We start from the raw sequence: 18,684 nt of genomic DNA, 5'->3' as shown, positions 1-18,684 counted from the left end.
GTTAAGTGGTGTTACAGGGTGTGTTAAGTGGTGGCTGTTCAGGCTGTTGGCCTGAAGTATAACTAAATACATTTTAATAGTGGAGTATGGTATTTATTATATATTTTTGTGAGTGTAGTGTAAGATGGTAGGGTATTTGTTGAATTTTCTTTTTTTGTATATATTTTTGTTAAACTTTTTTTTTTAAAGCGAAGTATAAGGGAGTTATACTCCAGTCAAGTAGGTGGCAGTAACGCAACTTTTATTGGATGCCAACCACCGTTAACCCACATTGAAGAAGAAGCGTCTGCTTCCGCCATATTTTCCTCATTCCTAACAGGCAATCACATTAGACAGCTCAATATGGTAAACTTGGTTGTCACTAGCTATTACAAACACAAAGTTAAAATATGATATATCGCAAAAATGTATGAAAACAAAATCAGCTTTTTGGTCTTCATTTAAGGTTAGGATTTGGTATAAGGTTAGCAGTGTGGTGACGGTTAGGGTAGATTTAAAATCTGATTTAAGAAGAGACATTTTAGAAATAGGCGGGGTTTAGCCATTTGTGGCTGTGGTAATTAGTGACGAGTTTGGGCCCTCAGTCCACTAGCAGAGGCACCTTTCCAAGATGGCAGCCAACAGTAGCAGCACGGTTAGCAAACCCAGCAACAGTACCGGGGGGAAACAGTCAGGGCCGTCGGCCGAGCAGGTATCGTCACTCCGTATCAGAATATTCATGATTTGTTAGAAAATGCTTTTTAATCGTTGTGGACTGAGATACAAACCCGGATTTGTCTGTCACGCATCCAGCTAGTTAACGCCAACAGTGACGTTGGCTAACGTTAACTCGCTCCCTCACCATGGTCTGCTTCCTACTCGCGTGTTCCTCAACTGAGGTTTCATAATTTAGAAGAAAATATGGTGACGTTATAGGTCGTATTGATTCACAACAATAGCTCTTGATATTGGGTTAATAATAATGTTAACTAACTGCAATCTGTCAGTCTGACTATGTTTCTCTGGATTTAGCTTAGCCATACGAACTTCCGGGGGAATGCCTGAGAGGGAATGGTTGTGCCCTCGAGCAGATAAGATGCTATTTCTGCCTGTCACTGTTAGTGCGTCCCTCTACCTTGTCAACCAGTGTATGGCTCCAGACTAACATTTTCCCCAGGTGCCACACATTTTTTTAAGTTGGTGGCACCAGCCAATGATTTCATTATTGTCTATCTGAGGATTGCGGTTACTAAATGTTGCGCCCACTACATCAAATACATTTTTATTTGTCACGTACCAAATACAATTGGGTAAACTTTACCAGTCAGGGAACATGGAAAATTCCAAAACGATGGATAGGACTATATTTGGCTAATTTTGACAGCAGGGACTTATATTATTATTAGTTTTTATCATTAGTGAGGTCAGGAACTGATTAGGCCTGGCTTGCAGTCAACGTTCCAATTCATCCCAAAGGTTGAGGTCAGGTCTCTGTGTAGGCTAGTCAAGTTCTTCCACACTGATCTCAACAAACCAATTCTGTATGGACCTTGCTTTGTGTATGGATCTCTGTTGTTGCTCCTAGATGTTTCCACTTCACAGTAACAGCACTTACAGTTGACCAGGGCAGAAATTTGACTCATTGACTTGTTGGAAAGGTGGCTTCCTATGACGGTGCTACGTTCAAAGTCACTGAGCTCTTCAGTAAGGCCATTCTACTGCCAATGTTTGTCTATGTAGATGTCATGGCTGTGTGCTCAATATTATACACCTGTCAGCAACGGGTGTGACTGAAATAACCCAATACACCAATTTGAAGGGGTGTCCTGTCCACATACGTTTGTGTGCACCGATATGACATTTTTTTGGCAGATACGATATCCAATTATTTTCCTTGCCCAAAAAAACGATACCGATATTTTACATTTTAGCAGCCTTTTAAGCATTCTAGTACAGTTAAATGGTTAACACAAACGCACACACACACGGACGCAGCAGTGTAAGGCACTGCATCTCAGTGCAAGAGGCGTTACTACAGTCCCTGGTTTGAATCCAGGCTGCATCACATCCGGCCATGATTGGGAGTCCCATAGGGCGGCGCACAATTGGCTCAGCGTCGCCCGGGTTTGGCCGGGGTAGGCCGTCATTGTAAATAAGAATTTGTTATTAACTGACTTGCCTAGTTAAAAAGGTTACACACACACACTACACCGACCAAAAAGTTATTTTGTTGGCATTTACATATGTCCCCATTACCAGTAAAACATAATCAAAACCTATTTCTTTCACTTACTTGCTGTGCTGTTTCGTTTGTTCAGTCGTTTCATTCTCAACCCTGGATTTCGAAGTAGTGGTCCTTGTACCTAACAACGAGCATGGTGGCGACACAGTGAAGAGGCTCAGAGAGAATACCACCGAATTGCTTGTTCAGTCTCGAGTACTTTTCTAAGTTTTAACCTCACTGTCTGTGTCGGCAGTTTTGTTGAGCAGGCATTTCTATGCCGTGACAGAGGGTATCACGTCTGCTGCAGAGGCAGTTGATGAGCTTATTTCTCGAGTCAGTTGTTCGAATAGAGCTAGGAGTGTGTTCATGTTTCCAAGTTTCAAACATGTTCCCAAATGTCATTGAATTGGCAGCAGCGGTATGAGAACCAGCACATTCTTGAGCATGCAATACGGCTTTCCTCAGTACGAAATCCTCGTCGACCCACTGTGCTGTCAGACTAAGCATACTCATGGGGCTGACATTGCTGGTCTAAATGTCAGTCTTGACGCCCATAGCACGTAGCATAATGAATTCCATTATCTTTTTTATGTTACAGCCTAATTCTAAAATGGATTTTAAAAATGTACACACAATAACTCATAATGACAAAGCAGAAACAGGTTTGTAGAAATGTATGCCAATCTTTTATAAATAAACAACAGAAATTACATTTACCTCAGGAGGCCTCCTGTGGAATTAAGTTTTTCTACATTTTTATGAATTAACAAAAAATGAATCAGAAATATCTTGAGTCTAAATGTTCAATCCCTTTTGTTTTTGCAAGCCTTAATAAGTTCAGGAGTAAAAATGTGCTTAAGTTGCATGGACTTTCTGTGCAGTAATAGTGTGACTACCTAATATCTGTACCCCACACATACAATTATCTGTAAGGTCAGTGAATTTCAAACACAGATTCAACCACAAAAACCAGGGAGGTTTTAGCTAAGGAAAGCACATGTAAAATCAGAGGAAAACCTGCTTCAGTCTGCTTTCCACCAGACACTGGGAGACAAATTCATCTTTCAGCAGGACAATAACCTAAAACATAAGGCCAAATCTACACTGGAGTTGCTTACCTAGACGACATTGAATGTTCTAGTGGCCATTACAGTTTTGACTTAAATCTATGGCAAGACTTGAAAATGGCTTTCTAGCAGTGATCAACAACCAACTTGACAAAGCTTGAAGAATTAAAAAATATATATATATTGCCAATATTGTACAATCCAGGTGTGCAAAGCTCTTAGAGACCCAGCAAGACACACAGCTGTAATTACTGCCAAAGGTGACGCTAACATTTACAAAAACATGTTTTCACTTTGTCATTACGGGGTATTGTGTGTAGATGGGTGATTAAAATGTAATCAATTTTGAATTCAGGCTAATAATGTGGGATAAGTCAAGCGGTATGAATACTTTCTGAAGGTAGTGTAGAGCACTAACTCTAAATATAATACCCACTGCTAGTAGCCAACGTTGCGGTTGTAGCCTACAACTAAAATGAGGCCTATATAATGGCCAATGCACTTTTCGTGCGCTCCGTATATCAAAGGCATATTAAATGAAAATGGTAAAATAGTTACTATTGACCAAAAAATTGAGTTGACAAATAACTGTGACAGGATACCTGTATTTTCCCCCGCAGATTTTAAAATGTCATACAATCAGAACACTTTGAGTGGCTCGCTCTACACCGCAGCAGGGCCCCAGTGATCCAGGCACCTGGGCAGGCAGACACTTTCATTACAGGAGTCATGAGTATAATGTACTTTTACAGTTTGACCCAAGTCATGTTTTTAGCCTCCTAAAAAATTGGTCGTTTTGAGTGAGGTGACCATGTAGAATGTGCAGCTCGCACCGATATGACCAGTTAAATGTTTTATTCGCCCAGCTAAGTACAAGGGTCACTTAATGCGACCAAATGGTTGCAGTCTGGAGTCCTGCAGTTTCAGACACAAAACAGCATTAGTAACTAATGCAGTCAGTTTTAAAAAATTACATATTTTTAAACTGTTGCATTTACTCATAGCGAATCAACACATGGTCTAATGATACTTCCTATTCCAGGTAGGCCTATATAACGAGGCTCTTTGCAAATTTGTTCAATCTAATGTAAGTTGTTGCCTTCCATTTGTTTATTTTGTCATTTAGCAGACGCTGTTATCCAGAGCAATTAGTGTTAAGTGCCTTGCTGAAGGGCAGATGGACAGATTTTTCACCTAGTCGGCTCAGATTCAAACCAGCGACCTTTAGGTTACTAGCCCAATGCTCTTAACCGTAGGTCACCAAATAAAATAAGTCATTTGGTAAAATTGTCTGCTTAATGGTATTTTATTATTATTATGAGTGAATGTTTGATTTTGATGTATTCGATGTGTCTGACAGGTCGTGGCTGCATTCCAGAGGATGCGCTCGGAGCAGCGCAGCATGGCCTCCAAGGCTGCAGAGTTGGAGATGGAGATCAATGAGCATAGGTAACTAGCTCTAGTTAGTGTGACTTGCTTCAGCAGCTACTCACAGTTTTAGTTCTTTCTCTGACTTCCATAGCCACGGGAAGTAGTTTGGGGGGGGTGCTACGAACAAACAAAAAAATGCCTGCGCTTAAGACATCTATATCGGTCCCTAATACAGGACTAGTAAAGGCCCAGTACACTACTTTAATGTTTAAAAGTAAAAAATAAAAAAAAGTAACTTATTTGAGTATTTACAAACAGTTAATCTGATAATACTTGTGGAATATAAAAATACTTTCTTGATATGTTTTCTAGTTTCGTGTAATAATTTGCAAATACAACTTTCTATGTGAACTGAAATGGTGTATTCATTCCATTTCCATTTTAGTAGACGCTCTTATCCAGAGCAACTTACATACGTGCATACGTTTTCATACTTGTCCCTACGTGGGAATCCTACCCACAACCCTAGCATTGTAAACGCCATGCTCTACCAACTGAGCCACAGCTTCACAAACCACTGTAGACCTCTGTAGCAATGTGCTCAATTACTGTATTGTGCATTGTTTTTCTTCCTAGATGACCAGCCTATGTACAATACAGTAATGTACATTTACATTAAGTGGTTTGTAAGGATGGTACATTTAATACTGCACAAAAAGTGGTTGTTTTCCATGTTATTTGATGTGGATGTTTTGTCTTTGCCCATTTTGGTGTAAATGTTTGGACAGGGTTTTGTTAATTGTGGATACCATTAGAATGACATTCACAACTCCCAGGTGTCGCAGTGGTCTAAGGCACTGCATCGCAGTTGCTAACTGTTCCACTAGAGATCCTGGTTCGAGTCCAGGCTCTGTCACAGCTGACCGCGAACGGGAGACCCATGGGGCAGCGCACAATTGGCCCAACATCATTCGCGTTAGGGGAGGGTTTGCTTGGCAGGGATGTCCTTGTCCCATCGCGCTCTAGCGACTCATGTAGCGGTCCGGGCGCATGCACGTGTAACGGATGTGAAATGGCTAGCTAGTTAGCGGTGGTGCGCGCTAATAGCCTTTCAATCGGTGACGTCACCCGCTTTGAGACCTTGAAGTAGTGGTTCCCCTTGCTCTGCAAGGGCCGCAGCCTTTGTGGAGCAATGGGTAATTGTGGAGCGATGAGTAACGATGCTTCGTGGGTGACTGTTGTTTATGTGTGCAGAGGGTCCCTGGTTCGCGCGAGGGGACAGACTAAAGTTAAACTGTTACACACGCTGACACTGTCGCCAGGTGTACGGTGTTTCCTCCGACACATTGGTGCGGCTGGCTTCCGGGTTAAGCGGGCATTGTGTCAAGAAGCAGTGTGGCTTGGTTGGGTCGTGTTTCGGAGGACGCTTGGCTCTCGACCTTCGCCTCTCCCGAGTCCGTACGGGAGTTGCAGCAATGAGACAAGACTGTAACTACCAATTGGATACCACGAAATTGGGAAGAAAAAGGGGTAAAAGTAAAAAAAATATATATATATAATACAATTTCAACTATTGAATTCTACAAGATACTGTTCTTAATTATACAACTAACTTTTTTGCCAAAGTGGCAATACAATTATACACTGCTCAAAAAAATAAAGGGAACACTTAAACAACACAATGTAACTCCAAGTCAATCACACTTCTGTGAAATCAAACTGTCCACTTAGGATGCAACACTGATTGACAATAAATTTCACATGCTGTTGTGCAAATGGAATAGACAAAAGGTGGAAATTATAGGCAATTAACAAGACACCCCCAAAAAAGGAGTGATTCTGCAGGTGGTGACCACAGACCACTTCTCAGTTCCTATGCTTCCTGGCTGATGTTTCGGTCACTTTTGAATGCTGGCGGTGCTCTCACTCTAGTGGTAGCATGAGACGGAGTCTACAACCCACACAAGTGGCTCAGGTAGTGCAGTTCATCCAGGATGGCACATCAATGCGAGCTGTGGCAAAAAGGTTTGCTGTGTCTGTCAGTCCAGAGCATGGAGGCGCTACCAGGAGACAGGCCAGTACATCAGGAGACGTGGAGGAGGCCGTAGGAGGGCAACAACCCAGCAGCAGGACCGCTACCTCCGCCTTTGTGCAAGGAGGTGCACTGCCAGCGCCCTGCAAAATGACCTCCAGCAGGCCACAAATGTGCATGTGTCAGCATATGGTCTCACAAGGGGTCTGAGGATCTCATCTCGGTACCTAATGGCAGTCAGGCTACCTCTGGCGAGCACATGGAGGGCTGTGCGGCCCCACAAAGAAATGCCACCCCACACCATGACTGACCCATCGCCAAACCGGTCATGCTGGAGGATGTTGCAGGCAGCAGAACGTTCTCCACGGCGTCTCCAGACTCTGTCACGTCTGTCACGTGCTCATGTGCTCAGTGTGAACCTGCTTTCATCTGTGAAGAGCACAGGGCGCCAGTGGCGAATTTGCCAATCTTGGTGTTCTCTGGCAAATGCCAAACGTCCTGCACGGTGTTGGGCTGTAAGCACAACCCCCACCTGTGGACGTCGGGCCCTCATACCACCCTCATGGAGTCTGTTTCTGACCGTTTGAGCAGACACATGCACATTTGTGGCCTGCTGGAGGTCATTTTGCAGGGCGCTGGCAGTGCACCTCCTTGCACAAAGGCGGAGGTAGCGGTCCTGCTGCTGGGTTGTTGCCCTCCTACGGACTCCTCCACGTCTCCTGATGTACTGGCCTGTCTCCTGGTAGCGCCTCCATGCTCTGGACACTACGCTGACAGACACAGCAAACCTTTTTGCCACAGCTCGCATTGATGTGCCATCCTGGATGAACTGCACTACCTGAGCCACTTGTGTGGGTTGTAGACTCCGTCTCATGCTACCACTAGAGTGAGAGCACCGCCAGCATTCAAAAGTGACCGAAACATCAGCCAGGAAGCATAGGAACTGAGAAGTGGTCTGTGGTCACCACCTGCAGAATCACTCCTTTTTTGGGGGTGTCTTGTTAATTGCCTATAATTTCCACCTTTTGTCTATTCCATTTGCACAACAGCATGTGAAATTTATTGTCAATCAGTGTTGCTTCCTAAGTGGACAGTTTGATTTCACAGAAGTGTGATTGACTTGGAGTTACATTGTGTTGTTTAAGTGTTCCCTTTATTTTTTTGAGCAGTGTATATTTTTTGCCCCTACTACAGAGGTCTATATCGGTCCGCTAATACTAAACTCAGCAAAAAAAGAAATGTCCTCTCACTGTCAACTGCGTTTATTTTCAGCAAACTTAACATGTGTAAATATTTGTATGAACAAAACTAGATTCAACAACTGAGACATAAACTGAACAAGTTCCACAGACATGCGACTAACAGAAATAGAATAATGTGTCCCTGAACAAAGGGGGGGTCAAAATCAAAAGTTACAGTCAGTATCTGGTGTGGCCACTAGCTGCATTAAGTACTGGAGTGCATCTCCTCCTCGTGGACTGCACCAGATTTGCAAATTCTTGCTGTGAGATGTTACCCCACTCTTCCACCAAGGCAGATGCAAGTTTCCGGACATTTCTGGGGGGGAATGGCCCTAGCCCTCACCCTCCGATCCAACAGGTCCCAGACGTGCTCAATGGGATTGAGATCCGGGCTCTTCGCTGGCCATGGCAGAACACTAACATCCCTGTCTTGCAGGAAATCATGCACAGAATGAGCAGTGTGGCATGTCAGGATGAGCCTGCAGGAAGGGTACCACATGAGAGAGGAGGATGTCTTCCCTGTAACGCACAGCATTTAGGTTGCCTGCAATGACAACAAGCTCAGTCCGATGATGCTGTGACACACCGCCCCAGACGATGACGGACCCTCCACCTCCAAATCGATCCCACTCCAGTGTACAGGCATCGGTGTAACGCTCATTCCTTCGACTATAAACGCGAATCCAACCATCACCCCTGGTGAGACAAAACCGCAACTCGTCAGTGAAGAGGACTTTTTGCCAGTCCTGTCTGGTCCAGCGACGGTGGGTTTGTGCCCATATGTGACGTTGTTGCCGGTGATGTCTGGTGAGGACCTGCCTTACAACAGGCCTACAAGCCCTCAGTCCAGTCTCTCAGCCTATTGCAGACATTCTGAGCACTGATGGAGGGATTGTGCGTTCCTAGTGTAACTCGGGCAGTTGTTGTTGCCATCCTGTACTTGTCCCGCAGGTGTAATGTACCCATCCTGGGCAGGTGTTACATGTGGTCTGCCACTGTGAGGACGATCAGCTGTCCATCCTGTCTCCCTGTAGCGCTGTCTTAGGCGTCTCACAGTACAGACATTGCAATTTATTGCCCTGGCCACATCTGCAGTCCTCATACCTCCTTGCAGCATGCCTAAGGCACGTTCACGCAGATGAGCAGGGATCTTGGGCATCTTTCTTTTGGTGTTTTTCAGAGTCAGTAGAAAGGTGTCTTTAGTGTCCTAAGTTTTCATAACTGTGACCTTAATTGCCTACCGTCTGTAAGCTGTTAGTGTCTTAACAACCGTTTCACAGGTGTATGTGCATTAATTGTTTATGGTTCATTGAACAAGCATGGGAAACAGTGTTTAAACCCTTTACAATGAAGGTCTGTGAAGTTATTTGGATTTTTACGAATTATCTTTGAAAGACAGGGTCCTGAAAAAGGGACGTTTCTTTTTTGCTAAGTTTAGTAAAGGCCCAGTGCGCTTCTTCTGTGCAAAAATCTTATATTTAATAAAATAAAATATACATTATTCAGACTTTTCAGGGGTTGCCGCAGCACCCACTACTTCCCGCGGCTATGCTTACTTCTGACATTTTACTATTACCACTCTTATTTCACTCACTGTTCACCTTAGTGGATTTAACCACAAAGAGGAATAATCATTGTTCAGTCTAAGGTGTCAGAGATGAAAGATTCTGAGACTTGGGGTGAATCTCAAGTCTTCCCCGGAGTCCTCTCACCTTCCTCGCAACATACATTGGAGAAGGTATGAGGGGAGGAACCTCATCTTCTCTTCCCATGTGTATTGAGAAAGAGGATAAGATTCACCCTTGTTACTTTCCTTTTACACCTTCCCTCTTTTCTCTCAGCCTAGTCCTTGAGACCCTAAAAGACGTAGACCCAACAAGGAAGTGCTTCCGGCTGGTGGGTGGGGTGCTCGTGGAGAGGACGGTTAAGGAAGTCTTACCAGCTCTGGAAAGCAATAAAGAGCAGGTAACATTTTTATTCTGACTTGCTATTTTGGATATAATTCAGGTTACTGTAAAACACTTTGTGAAAAGTGCTGGTGTAAAATGGGCATTCCAGAATAATTGTGATTGATGGTAAGATGCCATGAATATGTCAATATGTACGCGATGTGGTGGCCTATGGCTGTAGTCCGACTGGTGAGGTAAACTCGCTTGGAAGTGTTTTTAATAGAGGAAACAGACTAGAGCAACTGACGGCCGAGTGTACTTATACAGCAAGTGACCGTCCTATCGCCTCTGACTAGAATATCGGGAGTCATTTTCTTTTAATTTCTTAACGATTCGTCTACATGTTGAATCGTTACCGTTCGTCGACACCCAGCAGGTAATCTACTGCGCAAGACTGATGTTCGTTATGGTGCGTCTTCCCTCTAACACACTTTATTACCAAGGCTATAGGTTGTTGCAGTACTATCCTATACAACTAAATCACTACTTGTCACACATTATGATTAAATATCTGCTTTCCCCTCTCATTTCCTTACAGATCTCAAAGATTGTAGAATCCCTCAACACACAGATGCAGTCGAAAGGCCGGGAGCTCACAGAGTACCGGGAAAAATACAACATCCGATTGGTGGGAGAAGGGGAGGAAGGCCAGGGCAAATCTGCAGCGTCCTCCAATGGGGGCGAAGGGAGCGCGTCTAAAGGCGGTGCCGGCGTTCTAGTTTCGTAGCTTTGTGTAAAGGCTTTAGTAAAATAGGAAATTGTGCAGAATGCCATCAAGCATCGAGTCAGCACAGACCCTGAAAGGCATTTCAAGGGCCCGAGTTTTACGTATGTCTTGCATGAAGGTTATAAACCAATGTTACAAGGGCCAGATTCTCAAGACCATTCAATTGAGATTTAAAAAATGAAGCCATGTGTTATTGAATCCTTTTCACCTATAGTTAAACAAAATTTAAGCCAACAATTTACTTACTCTGGTTTATTTTCTCTTCAGACATGAACAAGCCTTTTGCCTTTTACTCGAGGCAGTGTTTCATCAAAATCTTACCGGATGATAGTTGTATTAAACAACATGCCTTCTTGATGACCATATATTGTCTGTCACATTTATTTCCCGTTTATTAATACTGTCATATTTCAATGTACATTATGATCATATTGTTGGCGTTTTGTCTTTGAGAGGTTTGTCTCTGGCATGCCATAGAACAATTCAACTTAAAAATAAAGGAGAGCCGCACACTCTAGGAGCTCAGATGCAAAAATGTAATATCCAACGTTTCGACAGCCAAGCTGTCTTCATCAGGCCAGGAGTGGCCTAATATCATTGGTAATTCTCAAATATTAAAATGGCATACAAAGAACAGCATACAAAAAACGAATGGATAGCATACGATCATAGATTAATTTTAGACTACACACGCTTACAAACAATTCCATGCCATAGAACAACACATGCAAAAGGAATGGCAATCTGATTGGGGAAGCACTGTTCAACACAACACACCGCATCATTTTGATCTGTTTTGGAAAGAAACCTTGCTGAGCATCAGTTTTAAATGGATAACATTTATGTTATCAAGTCCCAAATGGCACCCTATTTCCTACATAGTGCACTACTTTTGAGAGGATACGGTGCCATTTGGGACACACTTCCAGTCTGATACAGTACTAGTCTTAGGTGCCCCCAAAGGATCTGAAGTACACTGTCCTAGCCTACATTAACTTTCACCATGTAGTTGTGTGAATATATATATATATTTTTCATGTTAGGAATATGAATAATTATTTACAAAGAATACATAAGCAATATATTATTCAGTCCATATGGTTTGCTGGTCACTGTTTTAGGCATTTATGAGCTGGTCTGTCAGTAGTCTTATACTGTGGGGACCATTTCATGGGTGAAGACAATATGAAACCTACCTGGACGATGTCTTCTGATGCACTGGTCTCAACAAAGGACCTTCCTACCAGCTGTCATAAACGACAGAGCTATGGCATGCCATCCTCTGGAGCAAGTAAGCTATAGAGTACCCAAAAAACAACACAGGAATGGTGTATCGTGTGGGGCATGACTGGGCAATAAATAAGGTTTGCACGTTTTTTTTAGGTCATATTTTGTTTCTGGTTTTTCTTTGTGACTTTGTATTCGAGCAAGGTGTCAATTTGATGTGGTTATTAGGCAGGGTTTCAGTTTTGACCAACATCGTTTTCAATTTCTACACACACAGAGGAGGATATTTGGCCAGATACTGTTCACTCTAGCTAGCTACCGTACACCACTTCTATTCCTGAGATAGGAAAAGATTTGTCGACGAGGATGGGATTCGAACCCACGCGTGCAGAGCACAATGGATTAGCAGTCCATCGCCTTAACCACTCGGCCACCTCGTCCTCTGAGTCACATCCTAAACCAAAACCCCTATTTATCTTAAATGTATCACAACCTACAGCTTTACTATCATTCATTTATTTGGGTTATGTTATTTAAGAGAGCATTTTCATGAAAGTGGTAGCAAACCACATAGCATATTTGAACATGCAGTTTGCTACGCGCACAATAAATGGTCCATATACTATGTCAAACCAGCTAGCTACGTGCCCTTCTATAGTAGGGTTTGTGGTAGAAAAGCTTAGACGTGCGCCACAACAGGGTCGTCACTAGTTACCACAGTCACAACCCCGCCTATTTCTACAATGCATCTGCTTAAAATCTGATTTTAAACTTAACCATAACCACACTGCTTACTTTATGCCTAACCTTAACATCAAATTAAATTCTGACCAAAAAGCACGTTTTTGTTTTCATGAATTTGTACGATATAGCCAACTTTGTGGATGTGCTATCTAGTGGAAACCCCACCATTCTCCAAATGTCATGTTGTTTTTTAATGCTATGAGATTGACAAAACCGTATATCATCAAATATGAAGGAGGCCCATGCAATGATTTCACGACTGAAAATCTTATCGAACCCTACCGCAGCACTGCGTGATGTCAACGGCACGAGACAGTCGAGGAGAGCCCCCCATAAATAAATTCCGAAATGAGCTCCGTGTAGCTAGTTAGCCACCTAGTGTAACAGTTGTAACTTTACGTCGTCCCCTCGCCCCGACACGGGCGCGAACCAGGGACCCTCTGCACACATCAACAACAGTCAACCACGAAGCGTCGTTGCCCATCGCTCCACAAAAGCCGCGGCCCTTGCAGAGCAAGGGGAAACCCTACTTAAGTCTCAGAGCAAGTGACGTAACTGATTGAAATGCTACTAGCGCGCACCCGCTAACTAGCTAGCCATTTCACATCCGTTACACTCACCCCCCTTTCGACCTCCTCCTTTTCCGCAGCAACCAGTGATCCGGGTCAACAGCATCAATGTTGGAGTTGTAACTTTACGTCGTCCCCTCGCCCCGACACGGGCGCGAACCAGGGACCCTCTGCACACATCAACAACAGTCAACCACGAAGCGTCGTTGCCCATCGCTCCACAAAAGCCGCGGCCCTTGCAGAGCAAGGGGAAACCCTACTTAAGTCTCAGAGCAAGTGACGTAACTGATTGAAATGCTACTAGCGCGCACCCGCTAACTAGCTAGCCATTTCACATCCGTTACACTAGCAGTGGTCAATTTTATACCTACCTGGGGCATATTGCAAAAGGATTTTGCTGTATGTGGTGTACATGTAGTGCTCGGGAATGAATTTATATAGGGAATGTTCCGTGTTTAAAGTGTTGTTCTGGTAATGGTAGCAGTCTTGCAACTGATCTACCTCCTTTCTATCGAAACTGCACGGTAAGCAGCAGCGCTACCGATATTCGGAGCTTTTCCGGAGCTCTGGCAAGAAAAATGCCCACGTGGAGAAAAACTCACGGAAAGAGCGTCTCAGGCACTCTCTGTCCACAAGGGGTATATTTGATGCCAGCGGGAAATACCGTGTGTACAAGACCTTGATCAAAAGCGATTTCTCCACCAATCAGAAGAATGGAGCGGATGCAAGCTCGCACCTCTTGGCCTTAGCAACGCACACATCCATCAACAACTTCCTGCTCTACACCCTCAGCATCTTCTGCCCTCAGATACAGATACAGGCCTTGGTGGACTTCCACATGGTGCCACTCCGGGGAGATGGCAAGTTTCCCAGAGCAGGACCAGGAGCATTTTGCAAGTCTGGAAGACTGTGCCACGGTGTTCGCCAGGCTGGAGACGCACCGAGACAAATACCAGAACTATGCCATCGGCGGTAACGCCTCCTATCCAAACAATCTTCTTTGGAACTTTTCCAGCGGTGTCATGGAAGCCAACAACATCCTGGTCATCGACATGGCACCCAGTGCCGACCTCCACCAGCAGTTCCTGGCGATGGCCATGAGACGTGAACCTGCCACAGACGAGGTCTTCGTCCTGCCTGCCTTTGACATCCGCCATGTACACAAGACGCCTGCCACCAAGTCGGAGCTGGCACAGCTGTACCAGGTGGGAGAGGTGCAGCCCTTCTATGAGGTGCTGTACCCACAGTGCCAGGCCCCCACCAACTACTCCCAGTGGGTGAACAGACATAGCCAAAGCATGGAGCCTGGACGTGGCCTATAGTTTATCCTGGGTGGACCCCTGGGAGCCATTCTACATCTGGCCCCGCACCGTGCCCCTGTACGACGGCTTCAGGCAGTACGGCTTTAACCACATCAGTCAGGTATGTATTGTTCGGATAAAAGGAGCCAGTTACTCTCAATGTGGAGGGAACGTGACAGGTGTGTGTGTGTGTGTGTGTGTGTGTGTGTGTGTGTGTGTGTGTGTGTGTGTGTGTGTGTGTGTGTGTGTGTATGTATGGTTGAAAACAGTAAGTACTACATTACATTATCAACAGACACAGGACACTGCAGAGATTCTTGCACAGCAGTAAAATATACATTATACAAATAGAATATAACTAAATACTTAGTCCTGACACGTCATTCAATTAAAAGTTTTCACCATTTCATGTTGTCCCCCCTTACCTCATTGTCCTCCTCTTCTCCCCCTCTTCCCTCCCCAGGCCTGTGAGCTCCACGTGACGGGCTACTGATTCTCCGTCCTCAACTCTGCCTTCATGGTGCACAAAGGGTTCAAAGTTCAGGGCGAGTTCCACAGCAGGAAGGACGAGGAGAAACGAAGGAGCCGCTTCCTGTTCCACAGCTTCAAGGAGGGCCTGAAGACAAAGTACCCCTCCTCCCCTCGACGCTGCTGAGGAGACAAGGTGAGAACACTGGATCCTGATTGACACTATAGGGTAAAACTATGGGTTGGCCTGGTTACGCATCCATCTTTGTTGCTGGGTAGGACCATGTGAGAGGAAAATATCCAAGCCAGAACGGTACGGTTTGGCCCTATAGTGTGAATCAGCATTGGATCACTTCTCCCTAAGTACAGGCTAGGTGTTGATTTGGAGTTCAGCACTCCTATGAGTTCACAAGACTTCAGTCCAGCAAGAAATCAACAAATTACCAACTGCACTACAACATAAACATGAAATGATCACTGGTCCCTGAATTTCTGCTCATTTGTCCAAGTTGGTCAACCACTAGATGGCAATAGACAGACACTTGACTGTAAGGTTTTCACATCATCATCCTAATCAGCATTACCTATGTATTAACAGTGAGGGTGGTCCTGTCATTTCTAGTGCCCGCTGAAGACCACACAATTTTTAGTAAATAGACTCATTGTTCTATAGAAGCTGGGTTTGATTGACACTCCCATAGAGAGATGTACCTAGTGGGAAAGAGTGTGTCACGGCCGTTGGAAAAAGAAGACCAAGGTGCAGCGTGGTGAGCGTACATTTTCTTTTATTTAATCAAAATGACGCCGAACAAAACAATAAACACTACAAAAACAAACTGTGAAGCTAAAGGCTATGTGCCCTAAACAAAGTCAACTTCCCACAAAGACAGGTGGGAAAAAGGGCTACCTAAGTATGGTTCTCAATCAGAGACAACGATAGACAGCTGCCTCTGATTGAGAACCACACCCGGCCAAACACAAAGAAAAGGAAAACATAGAAATAAAGAAACTAGAATGCCCACCCTAGTCACACCCTGGCCTAACCAAAATAGAGAATAAAAGCCTCTCTATGGCCAGGGAGTGACAGAGTGACAAGTGTTTTGAGTCTAACACTGCTGTGATACCAGTGTGTTAACTGGGAAAAAGTTAGTTGCGTTTACCTGCAGGTATAACAAAACACTGTTGAACGTTTAGAGAGATTAAATGTCTATTTAATTAAAATGGTTACTTATTTATTAAAGGATTGGAGTTGTATGGTTTGCATTTGTTTGAAGTACAAATAGTTATTATTATGAACACATACAGTTGAAGTCGGAGGTTTACTTACACCTTAGCCAAATACATTTCATCTCAGTTTTTCACAATTCCTGAAATGTAATCCTAGTAAAAATTCCATCGTTGGTCAGTTAGGATCAGTTAGGATCACCACTTTATTTTAAGAATGTGAAATGTCAGAATAATAGTAGAGAGAATGATTTATTTCAGCTTTTATTTATTTCATCACATTCCCAGTGGGTCAGAAGTTTACATACACTCAATTAGTATTTGGTAGCATTGCCTTTATGTTGTTTAACTTGGGTCAAACGTGTCGGGTAGCCTTCCACAAGCTTCCCACAATAAGTTGGGTGAATTTTGGCCCATTCCTCCTGACAGAGCTGGTGTAACTGGGTCAGGTTTGTAGGCCTTGCTCACACCTGCTTTTTCAGTTTTGGCCACAAATTTTCTATGGGATTGAGGTCAGGGCTTTGTGATGGCCACTCCAATACCTTGACTTTGTTGTCCTTAAGCCATTTTGCCACAACTTTGGAAGTATGCTTGGGGTCATTGTCCATTTGGAAGACCCAAGCTTTAACTTCCTGACTGATGTCTTGAGATGTTGCTTCAATATATCCACATAATTTTCCTCCCTCATGAAGCAATCTATTTTGTGAAGTGCACCTGTCCCTCCTGCAGCAAAGCACCCCCACAACATGATGCTGCCACCCCCGTACTTCACGGTTGGGATGGTGTTCTTCGGTTTGCAAGCATCCCCCTTTTTCCTCCAAACAAAACGATGGTTATTATGGCCAAACAGTTCTATTTTTGTTTCCTCAGACCGGAGGACATTTCTCCAAAAAGTACGATCTTTGTCCCCATGTGCAGTTGCAAACCATAGTCTGCTTTTTTTATGGCGGTTTTGGAGCAGTGGCTTCTTCCTTGCTGAGTGGCCTTTCAGGTTATGTCGATGTATGACTTGTTTTACTGTGTATATAGATATTTTTGTACCCGTTTCCTCCAGCATCTTCACAAGGTCCTTTGCTGTTGTTCTGGGATTGATTTGCACTTTTCGCACCAAAGTATGTTCATCTCTAGGAGACGGAACGCGTCTCCTTCCTGAGCGGTATGACGGCTGCGTGGTCCCATGGTGTTTATACTTGCGTACTATTGTTTGTACAGATGAACGTGGTACCTTCAAGCGTTTGGAAATTGTTCCCAAGGATGAACCAGACTTGTGGAGGTCTATAAAAAACAAAAAAAACAATAGTGTACGTAAACTTCCGACTTCAACTGTAGCTGTTGAATGCGGATACTGCTGGTAAACCAGGTGAGTGAATCTAACCTAAGTGTATGGAAACTTCCGACTTCAATTGTATGTTGTTCTCTTTACTAGGGATGTCGACAGAGGTCACGTATGATCCCCTAGGTCACGTCCCAAATGGCACCCTTTTCCCTATAGACTACTTGCGGAACAATGTGGTGCCATTTAGGATGTATCCATAGTATTCATCCTGGTTATTTTGCATTGTGAAAATATGGTACAGTATTACTATTTTGCATAGCGATGGTGACTGACTTGTTAGCCCTGTGAAGAACTAAATGTAGCACAGAAAAGCCAGAACTCTGTTCTCCAACCCATAATAAATCATATTCTTTAGTTATTTGGGAGTGAAAAAAAAGAAGATTTGTTGTTGAAAGTTTACATATTCATTGTGATTTTTTTCAAATATTAAAATATCCTATTAAAATACAGCAAAATCTACAACTTGTTTCTGAAATTACTTTTCATTACATGTTGTCTTTTTTGGGAAAATGAATTGACTGTCCTATGTTATGACATCATTTTTTTTTAAAGTCAAATGTTTTGGTCATTTCAGTTGGCGTTACTACTAAATGCTTTTGGCACATATAATTGTGTGTAGTAGCAACTCAATCAAGTAGGTGGCAGTGGAGTAAGGTTACCTATGGTAAAAGGACTTGTCGTGTTGGATTGCAGTTCTTATTCTGTTGAGTCTAAATCAAGTTCCTGAGTACATCAATCTAGTAGATGTTCATGCTAACCAATTTACTTCTATGATGATTGGGAAGGAAATCAACAGCTTTCTCTCTACGTGTCACTAATATTTTGGTGATGGGGGTTGCATATCAGGTTCGGGGGGAATTCAGTTGTCAATTTAAGAAATGTAATTAACAAGTTGAAAAAAAATAAAAAAAATAGGGCTTTTTTTAAATTCATGATCTCAATTTCTCTCAGTTTTCAATGAATTCAGTTGTCAATTCAGGAAGTGAAAAATCCACAAATAAAACAATGGGCAATTTTACATTTTTGAATTGACAAATTAACTTTTATCTTTCTTTTAGAGGAAACCGTAGCTGTAGTGTGGTGTTGCTGACAACTTGTGAGGACACGTCTCTCGGTTTGTCACTATCTAAACCAACAGATGCTGACGCCTGGGTTAAAAGGTGATTCGGCCTAACATCCAATCTTTTTTAGTAATTAACACGACCTGTTTTGAAGTGAACTCCAC

At 43.5% G+C, this 18,684-nt stretch overlaps 1 protein-coding gene, 1 non-coding gene and 1 pseudogene across 2 annotated transcripts; 2 read left to right on the top strand and 1 right to left on the bottom strand.

Annotated features, from left to right (window-relative positions):
- The first annotated feature begins 576 nt into the window (after positions 1–576).
- LOC129865421 (prefoldin subunit 2-like) lies at positions 577–10,953 on the top strand. The gene is made up of 4 exons (XM_055938214.1): positions 577–691; positions 4,631–4,719; positions 9,756–9,879; positions 10,402–10,953. Exons 1-4 carry the CDS (start codon positions 611–613, stop codon positions 10,588–10,590), a joined length of 483 nt encoding a protein of 160 aa, XP_055794189.1. The 5' UTR covers positions 577–610; the 3' UTR covers positions 10,591–10,953.
- A 1,222-nt stretch (positions 10,954–12,175) lies between these two features.
- Positions 12,176–12,257, bottom strand: trnas-gcu (transfer RNA serine (anticodon GCU)). Its single transcript has one exon. It is a non-coding gene; the product is annotated as a tRNA-Ser (tRNA).
- A 313-nt stretch (positions 12,258–12,570) lies between these two features.
- LOC129865419 (beta-1,4-glucuronyltransferase 1-like) lies at positions 12,571–18,366 on the top strand (annotated as a pseudogene).
- Positions 18,367–18,684: the final 318 nt, after the last annotated feature.

Source organism: Salvelinus fontinalis, chromosome 11 (genome assembly GCF_029448725.1).
Source record: "Salvelinus fontinalis isolate EN_2023a chromosome 11, ASM2944872v1, whole genome shotgun sequence".
In the NCBI taxonomy this organism is placed as follows: domain Eukaryota; kingdom Metazoa; phylum Chordata; class Actinopteri; order Salmoniformes; family Salmonidae; genus Salvelinus; species Salvelinus fontinalis.
The sequence above is the reverse complement of the archived record's forward strand: the minus strand, read 5'-3'. Positions and strand labels throughout refer to the sequence as shown.

Excerpts from the sequence above, each read along its gene's own strand:
- LOC129865421 (XM_055938214.1), top strand. The coding sequence starts at position 611 with ATGGCAGCCAACAGTAGCAGCACGGTTAGCAAACCCAGCAACAGTACC. Across the intron at positions 692-4,630 it reads CAGGGCCGTCGGCCGAGCAG|GTCGTGGCTGCATTCCAGAG; the intron begins GTATCGTCACTC and ends TGTGTCTGACAG. Across the intron at positions 4,720-9,755 it reads ATGGAGATCAATGAGCATAG|CCTAGTCCTTGAGACCCTAA; the intron begins GTAACTAGCTCT and ends CTTTTCTCTCAG.